General features: G+C 34.6%; 1 protein-coding gene across 2 annotated transcripts; it reads right to left on the bottom strand.

Moving 5' to 3' along the window:
- Window positions 1-856: 856 nt before the first annotated feature.
- LOC107963148 (formin-like protein 3) lies at window positions 857-5,272 on the bottom strand. Of its 2 annotated transcripts, XM_041115682.1 has the most exons (10): window positions 5,091-5,272; window positions 4,763-4,834; window positions 4,217-4,399; window positions 4,042-4,137; window positions 3,495-3,621; window positions 1,997-3,278; window positions 1,742-1,907; window positions 1,494-1,658; window positions 1,256-1,408; window positions 857-1,180 (listed from the first exon to the last, which is right to left on the bottom strand). In XM_041115682.1, the coding sequence occupies exons 2-10, from the start codon at window positions 4,826-4,828 to the stop codon at window positions 974-976; spliced, it is 2,445 nt and encodes an 814-aa protein (XP_040971616.1). In that variant the 5' UTR covers window positions 4,829-4,834; window positions 5,091-5,272; the 3' UTR covers window positions 857-973. The 2 variants fall into 2 exon arrangements, with proteins under 2 accessions (XP_040971616.1, XP_016755218.2); XM_016899729.2 differs by having other exon boundaries at window positions 4,763-5,272.
- Between the last annotated feature and the right edge of the window lie 7,507 nt (window positions 5,273-12,779).

Below are 12,779 nucleotides of genomic sequence, written 5' to 3'. Positions count from 1 at the left end.
CCATAAGGTGGTCAACGAAGGTAGTTCGCTTCTGTTCCAATGGCGAGCAGGTAATACGATGTTAGTTATCTAATCACTGAAAACGGGCAAGTAAAAATAATCCATAAGAGAGTTCCATAAAGAGAAGCGAGGAAGAGGAAGTTCATGTCCTAGAAGATAGTATGTTTACTTACGAGATACTTTGAAATGCGAGGTGACAAGTCTACTCCAGTAATATTGGTGAACTTTCCTAGTACGAATAAAGTCAACCTAAACCCAAAACTATGGAGTCTATGCAAATAAAAATTTTGTAATGATAGGAGGTATGGATAACTCACTAAGTTCAATTTTAACTTACGCATGTGCTATTAAGTATTGCACGTAAAAAGGAAGTTTAGGAGTTTGAGGGGGGGACTAGGCTAGAATTCGTCATGCTTAGATAGAATAGCACCCTATAGCTCGGATCCGGCGATCATTCGTAGTATTCTTTTTTATATATAATTCCTAGAACTAGGCATAGTCTCTCTCCAATCTTTAAATAAGAAGATAATTTACTTCAACGTACTCGAACACACATCCTCTTATACAGAGGATAATGTTGATGTCAATTGAACTAAGACTCAATCGACTATTTAATATTAAATTTAAAATTGTTATATAATTAAAAGTAACACATGTAAATCCTTGATTGATTTTGAAAAATTCTTTTAAAAAAAGTAACGATTGGATATATAACTATTACAGTTTAGGTCACTAAAAATTAATTAGATACCTAACTTTAAAAAAAAAAAACAAAGAAATTTGAGTGCTTTATTGAAGTAAGCGAAACATCTATGAAAGAAATTATTTTAGAGTATTGAGAAGGGGAGTTTGGCGGTTTCTTTAAAGCCTGCAGTTTTCAATTTCCTAGTCCATCAAAATCACAAATTGAACAAATGTAGCTTTAATTTACAAAGAAATTCGATTTCTCAAGTTTCACACATAGGTAACACACCTACTGCTGATGTTCAGGGTCAGTCTCAATTTCATGAGCCAATTCTCGGGTCAGCTTGTCTGCACGATCATCATGTCCGCCTGCAAATGTGTAAACCCGGAAAGCGAATTGGAATGCCCTCCACAGCATTTTACTGCACACTTTCTTTGGCGCTTCACCTTTGGTCTTCGACTTTTCATTTGCCGTCAACTTTGCTTCTCTTCTCTCCTGAACCAAATTATTATGAGCCAAATAACAAACACGCAATTTTTTTATGTTAATCACATATATTCTGGGTCTTACCTTCAGTGCCAACTCCATGCAGTTGGAGGAAACATCAACCATTGCTTCTTTGATCCGTACAAGAATTTGGAAGTCAAATTCGATGTTGTGGCCTTTTAATTTCTTGGCTTCTTCATCCTTGGTTCGCTCCAGGGAGTCTACTTCCTTTTTGATCTGTTGTTAGGAGGTAATATAATTGGTATTAATGCCTAATGAAAACAACCTTACTATTTTCAATTTAAGTAAGAGCCAATCATACCCTGTCGAAGCAACGTTCAACCCTCTCAAGAAGCTGACCCAAAGGAGGCTCTATCTTGCAATTTTCTAGTTCATTCAACATCGATTCTAACTTGGAGTAAAGTGCCGATGCTGTCCTTAATGCTTCTAACTTTTTTCCGGGAAATCCTTCAAACCTTGCGAGAACCTGCAATTTTTCAACATTTTGGGGATCGGCCAATGATTCATGATGCAATAGATATTAATTTTTAGAAACATACTAAAACTAACCTGTGTTTCATCCGTTAATTTCTCGAGAATGGATTCCACGTGTTTGTTGAACTTAATTAACTCAGACATGTCACCGGTTTTGAATGTACTGATGGAAGTTCTGAGCTCTTTGATTGATTTTTCATATTTCTGAACATCTTCTTCGATTTGTATGAAGTAAGTTGATCTGAGGCCAAAACAAAGTGAAAATTTTCGGATGTTTATATATAATTAATTGGATTTTGATGTAAGAGATGTTTTGTTTATAGTTTATACCTCTTGGTCATCTCTGCTAATGCATCAGCCATTCCTTGTTGTTTCCCACCGCCGCTGTTTCCACCTCCACTCTTTTTCCCACCATTAGCTGCTCCGGGGCCTCGCTTTGGAACTCCTTCTACTTTGCCCTTGAGATTCCGATATAGATTACCCATATGACTTGATCTCTTCAATCTAGTAGTTGCTTTCTTGAGGCGCATGGAACCAGGTGGAGGAGGCGGTGGAGCAGCTCCATTCGCCGCCAATCCGGGTATTGGTGGTGGCGGTGGCATTGGCCCTGATCCATTTGAAGGTGCCATAGGTGGTGGTGGCGGTGGTGGTAATGATGCAGTTCTATGAATAGGAGGTGGTGGGGGTGGTAATGATGTACTTCTAGGTACAGGAGGTGGTGGCGGCAAAACTGGTGGCGTTCCTTTCGCCACAACAGGAGGTGCAGGTGGTGGTGGCGAAACTGGTGCTACTGTTTCCACCATATTCGACTTCGATGGCGCTTCTGCTGGTGGTGGTGGTGGAGGTGGTGGTGGCAAAGTTGCTCCTTGTGAGGGCAACTCTGGTTCTTTTGCTACTGAAGGTGGTTTTGAAGCTTCTGCATTTGGTTGGGGTGGTGGAGGAGATGGTATTGGTGGTTTGCTTAATACTAAATTAAGCTGCGAGGGTGGTGGTGTTGGCAGCGGTGGCGGTGGCGGAGGTGGTGGTGGTGGTGGTGGTGGAATTGGGGATAAAACTTCTGCTGGTGTTGCTGGTGGCGGAGCTACTGGTTTATCTTCAGCCACTTCCACGTCTCCGGACAACTCGGGAGATTTCACCTCTGATGGCGGCGTTGGTGGTGCTGCATTGCTTCCATCTGTTGTCGTATCACCACCCGCTGCATTGTCTGAAACGGAAACTGGATCCTCTAAAGCCTCACCTTGAGATTTGGAATCTCTGGTTTCATCAACTTCTTCATCTTGTTCCTCAATCATAACCTTGTTTTGCTTCAAATAGGGAACATCGTCTCCCATATCAGGAAGCATGTGTAATTTGAGACGCTTCAAATCAATGGGGCTCAGTTTTCCCACTGCTTGAACGTTGACAGATAACAAAAGAGGTGATGCATAAGATTTTAGAGGAGGATCCATCAACTCAGGAAGCACTGAAGTTGGTGAAGGGCAGCCATAGCTGTTTTCTGAATAAGTTTTAGCCTTTGGACATAAACCCTTTTTTTCTCCATCTTCATTAACCATATCAGCTTTCTCTCTTGCTATCTTAATCAAACCATTCAGTGTCGTTACAGTAATTTCAACTGCCAAAAAGTGAAAAAAAGAATGGGAAATTTGTTATCAATTTCAAACAAGAGAAAGCAAGTTCAGAAGGCAACCAGACTCGTTTTGGATACCGGAAAGCACAAACGAAAATGACCCAAAAGTTCTTGCAATTGCTTCCTCTCTTTGCAATTTTTTTCAGATTCAAACTAAGACACATGACAGGGAATAACAGTGATTTTCCATTTACTTCATACCAAGTTTTTCAACTTCGTTGCAGTCTTCATTGTCAGTTATATCTAACTTGCATTTGTCTATCCCTGCACCGCTCATATTTGATACGTCTGCAAGCTCTTGCAATGCCTTGCAGAAGTAGACCAGAATCTGTTCGTAGGCATTTCAGGTAGATTGATAGCAATCATTGAATAAATCTTGAAATTATATAGCTAGTTTTATTTTGGGATAATATATAATTTCACCCCGAACTTATCCATTTGAACCTAATTGGTCTTTAAACTTTATTCCATCAACTAAATTGGACCATTCATACTAATATTGTTAGTTTGTGTTAACCTGGGATTTCTAACTAATCTTGTAGTGCCATGCTTGCCACATGGCACTATCTGGTTGATTAAATATGTCATATTGATATAAACTAACGTGTAAGTGGGAGGTACCAACCTAGTTGACGAATATAAGTTCAGGAATCAACTAGGTCCAAAAAAAATTTATAGCCCAACTAGATACAAACGGACAAGTTTAGAGACAAATTATATATTAACCCTTTAATGAAAAGTGGCAAACCTTGTCAATAGGTAATCTTTTGAGTTTTGACCTACGGATTCGGGGTATACTTTCAGGGTAATATTTATGGAGATCTTGCATTGTCCCTATTATCATCTGCACAGATAAGATATATAGAAAGATTAAAACTACTCGAAACAACATAGTTGTTTGAGAAGAAGGCAATAAATAATACCTGATCTGTGGATAAAGCGGTATTACAAGGTGGTAAATCAATGATGTCTCTAAATGTAATAATTTTTTTCCTAAGCTCCATCATCAGAATGAAGTTGCATGCTAAATGAGGTGAATTATCCTGCTTGGAGCCCTTCCCCGTCTTTTGCTTCTTGTATACCTTTGATATCTGAGAGGATTTTCCCTGCATATAATATATAAATTTGCAAAATTTCTTTCAGGACTCCTAATAACAATAGAACGAATTAACCAATATAAATGCATGATTTGTAAAATACCTTATAACATCAGAATTTTAATCAAACACGCCACAGACATATGGATACAACCTCTTATACAAACTAAAGTTCCGCAATTTGCATGATTCATTCAACAAAAGAATGTGCAGATATGGAAAAATTGTAGAAATTTAACCATATAAAATGTGTGAATTATAACAATGAATTTTCTGCAATTGAACAACAATATATATATATTTATATATATTTATTTCGTTGAAGCTAAAATAATAAAGAAAATCCAAGAGGGAAAATTTGTAAATATTAACCTGGACAAGTTTTACGGCTTTGGAGCCAAAGAACATTGGTGTGAAACCACAGCATATTGCAGGCATGATCACCTAAAACGTGGATCAGAATTTTATATATAAAAAAAAAACTGAATGGGACAATGATGACGATATTGTTGACGTTGGATAAACTTTAATATAAACTATATATGAATATCCAGACGCGAACAATAAAGAAACCCAGGTAGGGGAATCAGCGAATAAAAAAGAAAAAATAATTTCGTGCAGCGCATTTGCCTTAGCCTGGATTTGTGGCCTGAAACTGAAACCCAAAAAGAAAAAAGAAAAATATGGAAGAAAATAAAACCTTAAATGACACAGACGCTTAATTGTTTTAACATTCTTTAGCAACTTTCTCTAAAAAGTAGAGCCAATTATAGAAAACTCCTTATTTATGGACTGCACTTTTCATCTTGTTTAAGCTGGTATCTCTGTCCACTAACTAGCTATCATATAGTTTGTTTTTTTGACACTCCTGCTTTATTATTTTTTTATTTTTTGTGCTTTTATTTATAAGTTAGTTTCTCAACCTCCTATAAAATCTTTGAAAACAAAAATATGGATGCACCTTGTAACTTAGCTACGATATTTAAGGTCGATAAAATAACTTGAATTCGTTACATTTTAATTTCTCCAATTAATTTTAATAAGATAATTTTTTATTAAAATTTTTAAGATTAAGTCAAATATCAAATTATTTAATTTAATTATGAAATTTCCTATCATGTATTTGGTTTAGTTTAATAAAGTAATATAATATGATTGAGGGATATATTTCATATAAGGGAAGGGTGGGTTACCCCATTGCTATCCTTAAGTTAAAATGTCATACTAAATTATATAATAAAAACAAAACACAGTTCTTTTTCTTTTATGTGAAAGTTAACACTGTAGAAATTATTCATTTCCAAAATTTTGAATATTAATATATAAAATTCGTCTAAAACTTAAGTGGTTTTATATTCTTTCGTAATTTTTTATATAATTAATATTTTAATAATTCAACCATCATATTTTATGGTCCATTCTTGTAGATTATGCACGTCAAGTTTGACATGAATTAAATATTTTATGTAAAATAAATTTCAACCGTTAAATATATATTAATGTAAACAATATTTTAGACCGATATGATAAAAAATTTAGACCGATTCAAAAATTTATTTATATGACAAGTATAAATATCTTTAAAAATATGACGATTGAATTATTAAAGTATTAATCATATAAAAAATTATGAAATAATATAAAATCATTTAAATTTTATATTAGTATGAATATATCCTACACCTAAAATTTAAATATAATAGTGTTGTGCTTGTATAACACTGATTTTTTTTATTAAATATTCCTGTTTATTTTCTATCATATCCAAATTTCACGTGTAGGATTATGTGTTGATATTTTCATCATTTCATCTAAAAAGTAACAAAAATTTTCCACTTCTTTCTTAATTTTACGTAATCTATTTCACCTTTTTCTTATATTATTAAGAAAAAAAGTAACCTAGTAATGTTTGTGCTATGGGTAAGTTAAATATAGAAATTTAAGTAGGCAAGGTTTATAATCCAAGAAATAATCATGGGACCACAACCTATGATTTATTTTCTCTTGGTTAACATTTTCTAATTTGAGAATATGTTTTCCCAACTGTAAAAGAAATTAAGCTAGAACCCATCATTTACAATAACTTTCTTAGAGAAACTATTTTCAAGATTCTTGAATAAAAGTTTGGTATATTAATTTATGTGACCCATGTTTTGCAATTAAGTAAATGATGTGAACAAAAAAATTTATATAATAATAGATTTATAAAAGTTTAATATCAAAGGTGAAAATTATAAAACTTTTTTTTTCTCAAGCCTATTCTCACTCTCTTTTTCATCTTATAAGCTTGGGGTTTTCTTGTTGAAAGAGAAAAGTTGAAATTAGTAAGAGAAAATGAAGAAGAAAGGTAAAGATGATGTTTTCATTTTCTTTCTCATTTTATTAGAGATTTTAAAAATATGAGCATAAGTAGATTTTATTTTGATGCTATTTATGTTTATATTTTTTGTGATGAGAAAGAGAAAAGTAGCGGAGTAGAAACTTAAACTAAGAAAAGGAAGAAAAAGTATGGATTGAAGGCAAGAAAAGAAAAGTTTAGTTCATTTTTTGCTAAATTAGATGAAAATGAGTATTTATTTTAGATAACTACATTAAAACGTGAAATGATGTTAAAATAAGATTGTTGTTATAAAGTGATTAAGTAAAGCGAATTGAACGAAATTGTAAATAAAAAAAATTGATGCTTGATAAATTAAGTTATGTTCTATGAAACTTGTGTTAATTAATATTGTCAAAGTTGTGTGACCTGAATTCTTGTTAAAGAAATAATACAGTGATAGGCCTATAGCCCAACAAATTCCCGCACTGGCGTGCATTCGACTTTTATTAGAATAAGGATTTTCAACCTTTAAATAGATGTAGTCGCAACTCTTCTTGTATCATTCGATTTTCAACACTAGTGATTTTTCTTCTCATTTGTCTATGATTTTTTCCTTGAAAGGGTTTTTATGTAAAACCTGTTTGTTTTATTATTCTTTCTTATTACTTTGTAATCATTTTATAATATCATTATTGATGTTAGTTTAACAAACATATTTGAATTGGTTTAAGAAAATAACTCAAAGTAGTTCTAGAAACTAATACTTTAGTTGCGAAATTTGATAGACCTAGTGTCATTAAAAGAATAGTTAGATTGTTAGGAGACAACAACAATGCTATGTGTCGATAAATTTGTCAAAAATTATAGAAATTGAATTAGGAAAAAATTATATGCTCAAAAATCTTAACAAGTCTAGTTTTAAATGTCATAATAAAATGAGAATTTGAATTTTTGGTTCAGAGAAATTGGAATTTAATGAAAAAGATTCAAGTTGTCAGATAGCAGTGTAACAGCCTGATTTTGGGCCCAGTCGAAACAGTGATTTCGGGACCATAAATCCGACATAGAATTTTTTTTTCTTATTACATTTTCATGGTCTACAGTTTTGTGGAATGATTTTTTGAAAATTCGTTCGAAAATTTTGACATTTGAGCACTCAATTTAGTCAAAAGGACTAAATTGTAATAAGTGCAAAAGTTGAGTTCTACATGTTAAAGGTGTCCAATTGCTATAAATTTTAAATTAGAGGCCCTTATATGGTAATTAAACCATTTGTTAAGTTAATGGACAAAAATGAACATAAGGTAAGAGAATTTTAGTGATTTGGGAAAATGACATTTTGGTCATTTGGTTAATAAAAGAATAAAAAGGGAAAATAAAGCCAAAATTGGTGTACATCTTCTCTCCTTGCCGAATTTTACAAGACACCATAGCTAGGGCTTTCTTCAACTTTCAAGCTTGATTGTAAGTACATCCTAGCCCTGTTTTTAATGCTCTTTACGGTTTTGAAGTCTTCGTAACCCGGTTTACCTATTTCTACCATTATTTTGAAGTAGCGTTCATGTTTAAAAAATTATCCATGTGTGATATGCATGTATTTTGATGTTTGATGGAAGATATTGTATGTTTAAGGTGTGATAAATAACTTTTACTAATGATTTTTAGTGAAACTGTATAAAAAGGACTTATTGGTAAAAGTTGTTAAAATGGGTAGTAGAAATGTGATTTGATGAAAAATGTAGGCTGCTATAAGCATGAAATTGGTTCGGCTAGGCTTGGGTTATCAAGAAATTGAATACATTTCATTTTACGAGCCTAGGGACTAATTTGTAAAAATGTCAAAGTTTAGGAGCAAAAATATAATTTTGTCATGATGTTTTTTTTGAACTGATTTGAGTAATGTGATTAATAAATGAGTTAAATTTACTACTATAGATCAAGAGAAATAAGGTTTAGACCTAGATCGAGGGAAAAACAAGGTATTTGACGAGTAGGTCCTATTTCTACTATTTTGTACCGAGGTAAGTTCGTATGTAAATAATACATTGTTTTAATTATGTTTTTGTAGCACCCCACACCCTTGCCCTAGGCCGAAATAGAATATGAGGCATTACCTAACTTGAACTCATGCATACCAACATTTTCATATCACTAAAACATAGTCAAATTAAATACTTTTTCAGTTTTTATTATAAACTCCTTAATAAGAGCCTACGAGGCTCAAAACATCCATTGGAACCCATTCGAAATCAATCTAGGTCCTTCAAAGAATTCTGAAAATAACAATTAACACAGGGGCACATGCCCGTGTGAGAGGGGCAACACGCCCGTGTGACTATTTAGGCATGGTCGTGCTAAGGGACCGTGTGGCTCACACGGCCTAAGCACATTGGGAGACGCCAGTGTCCCTTACCCGTTTGGATTTATTTTCTAATTCGAACCTATAGGGGTTTTCACACGACCAGACACATGCCCATGTCCATGAATCGTATCTTTCACACGGCCATGGCACGTCCGTGTATTAGCCAGTGTGCAAAACTTGGACATTCTGTTTCTGACGTTAGCAATCTTTAAGGGCCACACAGCCAAGGCACACGTCCGTGTGCTAGGCCATGCCCTTCACATGGCTGAGACACACGGCTGTGTCTCTTCCCGTGTGTTTACTACCATGCATATTAACTTGAAATTTTTATGTGCAGGGGACACACGGTTGAACAACACACCCATGGGGTCGACCGTGTGTCACACACGGCCTAGATACACGCCCGTGTGTCTACCCGTGTGGACAAAATAAGGCTATTTACCAAGCCTCTTTGCCACCCTTACATACCCCTATCTACACAAGATCAACCAAGATCAATACGAACATAACATGAATAACCAAAACAACCACAACCATTAGAAATTTGCAACATTGCATTGAATAATAATTGGTGTTAGCCAACATTCAAAGTCTATACAAAATGAGTATCATTTTTATCATATGAGCCGACACATTATGGCTAACTAACAAAATAATAAACAAAAGACTCGAGTCTCTATACATGCCAGAAAATAAAATAATTAAACTAGCTATACCAAGGTCTTAAGTGATAGTGTGATCTAAGCTTTAAGACGTCACTAAATCTCTGATGCTAGCTTGGCGGCACTATAAGGAAAGAAAAGAAATGAGGGTAAGCGTGGGAGCTTAGTAAGTACATATATGCAAATAAAGTGTAACTGAAAGAAAATCATATTCGTCAAATGGTAACTTGTCATGCTTAAAAGATATAAATCCTTTAACATTGCTATCTTACTCTTCCTTTCATTCATGTATACTTAATGCATCTCGTCCCTTACTCAGGTACTATCCATAAGTTCAGTATACATACCTCATCAAGTTTTTACCAATTAAATCTTCAATGTTACCCGTTGAACTCTCGGAATACATCTGGGTACGCGGTGAATTTGCATCTAATTACCATATAAGAAATCAGGGCTACCTCGTGCTATGAAACACTCACATTTGAGCTACTCACGGGCATTTTTATCAGGTCAGGACCCGAACCCCATAGCTATCATGTAACGTTTGCTTATTGAGCCACTCATGGGTTTGTACACAAAGCCAGTACCCAGACCCATGTTACCTATAACATTCATCTTAAGAACTCAGACTCAACTCATGAGTTCAGACCACATAATTTTTATAACATACCCCTTTGTATCCTATGCTATGTTTATGGTCCAACGAGATTTCATAACTAGCCGAATAGCATTGTACTTGCTCACAATGTACTTTACTCACATAACATGTCATTTATACATTCATGGCAACAAATAAAATTTAGATGCATAACAACAATGAGCTAATTACACATGTATGTTATCAAAATATTCTAAAGTAAGCTTCAATAAGCATTATTCATATATGTACTTACCTCGATACAAAATGATGAAGACGAGCTTAATCCTCATAAACTTTGTTCTTACCCCGATCAAGACCCGAATCATGCTTCTCTTGGTCTAAATTAATAAAATTCATTTATTTCATTAGCACATCAATTTAGACACTCAAAATTTCATAATTGGGCAAAATAACTATTTTGCCCTAGACTTTCACAACATGACCATTTTACCCCTATGCTCGAAAGTTGATTTTTATCGAATTTCTCCCTATTATAAGCCTAGCCAAACCCTTTTTACTGCTATAGCAATCTGAAATTTCCTCTTTTTCACACATTTATCATCTATTTTACAACTTATGCAAAATAGTCCCTATTAAGGTTTTCATGAGAAATCCCTTCACAAAAGTTATTTATTACTCATCTAAGATTCATATTCTTCCACAAAAATTCAGAAAACAACCTAAATGCTTTCATGGAAAAACCCTAGACTTTCAACTATTTTGTAAAATAGTCCCCTCATTAGAAAGCTTATGACACAAGGGTATCAAAAATGCAAAAATCATTAAGAAAACTCATTAAAATCACTTACTTGTAGAGAGACTAAGTGGCTGAAAATTTTGAAGCTTAAAAACTCTCTAATGGCTGCATTTTTTGGTGATGAAGAAGAAGAGGAAAAAATGATATCTTTTTCTCTTTATTTTATTCTTATTCTAGTCAAAATTGGTCACCAACCCACCTAATTTTGACCATTTCTCTTTCTTTTGTCTCTTATGGCCAGCTAGCCTAAGCATTGGGGATCTAATTGCTCTTTAAAGGCCCCCAATTTGGGTTCTTTATCTAATTTACACCCTTATCTAACAAAATAGGACTTTTGCGCTTTATGCGATTTAGTCCTTTTTCATAATTAAGTAAGAAATCGCTAAAATTAATTCACCAAAATTTTCATGCACTTATCTAATCTTGTTATAATACATAAAATAATATTTAAAATAATTTCCTCAACCTTGAGTTAGTGGTTTCGAAACCACTTTTTCGACTAGCCCCAAACTCGGCCTGTTATAATTCTGCCCTTTAGGAATTTTCGTCCCCAGAAATCTTACCAATAAAAAGGTTTGGGTATTGGCTTTTCATGATTTCTTTGGGCTCCCATGTGGCTTTTTCAACCCCATGTCTCTGCCATAACACTTTCACAAGGGGAACGCTCTTATTTCTCAGTTTCTTAACTTCTCGAGCTAGGATCTTAACAGCTTCCTCACCATAAGACATATCGAATCTAATCTCTACTTCACTCGGAGAAATCACATGTGAAGGGTCAGAGCGGTATTAGTGTAACATGGACACATGGAATACGTCATGGATCATTTCCAATTTTGATGGTAAAGCTAATCGATAGGCTACCTGCCTGACTCTCTCAATCACTTCATAAGGTCCGATAAAATGCGGACTCAGTTTACTCTTTTTACCGAATCTAAGAACCTTACTTCACAGGGATACTTTTAGAAATACCTTATCACCGACTTGAAACTCGATCTCTTTTTGTTTCAAATCTGCGTAAGATTTCTGTCTATCTAAAGCGGCCTTTAAACAATCACGAATCACCTTAACTTTTTCTTCGGTCTCATTGACTAAGTCGACCCCGTGAATCTGACTCTCTCTAAGCTCGGTCCAATACAAAGGCGTTCAACACTTACGCCCATACAACGCTTCATAAGGTGTTATCTTCAAATGCAACTGAAAGCTGTTATTATAAGAAAACTCCACCAGCGACAAATACTTTTCCCAACTACCCTGAAACTCCAATACACAACATCGTAGCATGTCTTCCAAGGTCTGAATTACTCTCTCCGATTGGCCATCGGTCTAAAGGTGGAAAGTTGTACTAAAATTTAACTCTGTACCCAAAGCTTCTTGGAGCTTTTTCCAAAACCGCAATGTGAACCTCGGATCTCTATCCGATATGATCGAAAAAGGTACTCTGTGTAACTTCACAATTTCTGAAATATATAACTCGACTAGCTTGTTAAGTGCGAAATTAGAGCATACCAGAATAAAGTGAGCCTACTTTGTCAGTCGATCAACCACAACCTACACAGTATCTTTCTCCCTTGGGGTCACCTGTAAACCCGTTACAAAGTCCATAATAATCTGATTCCACTTCCACTCTGGGACCATAATAGGCTTAAGT

The sequence above is a fragment of the Gossypium hirsutum genome, chromosome A06 (genome assembly GCF_007990345.1).
Source record: "Gossypium hirsutum isolate 1008001.06 chromosome A06, Gossypium_hirsutum_v2.1, whole genome shotgun sequence".
In the NCBI taxonomy this organism is placed as follows: Eukaryota; Viridiplantae; Streptophyta; class Magnoliopsida; order Malvales; family Malvaceae; genus Gossypium; species Gossypium hirsutum.
Note: the sequence above shows the minus strand (reverse complement) of the source record. Positions and strands in the feature narration are given on the sequence as shown.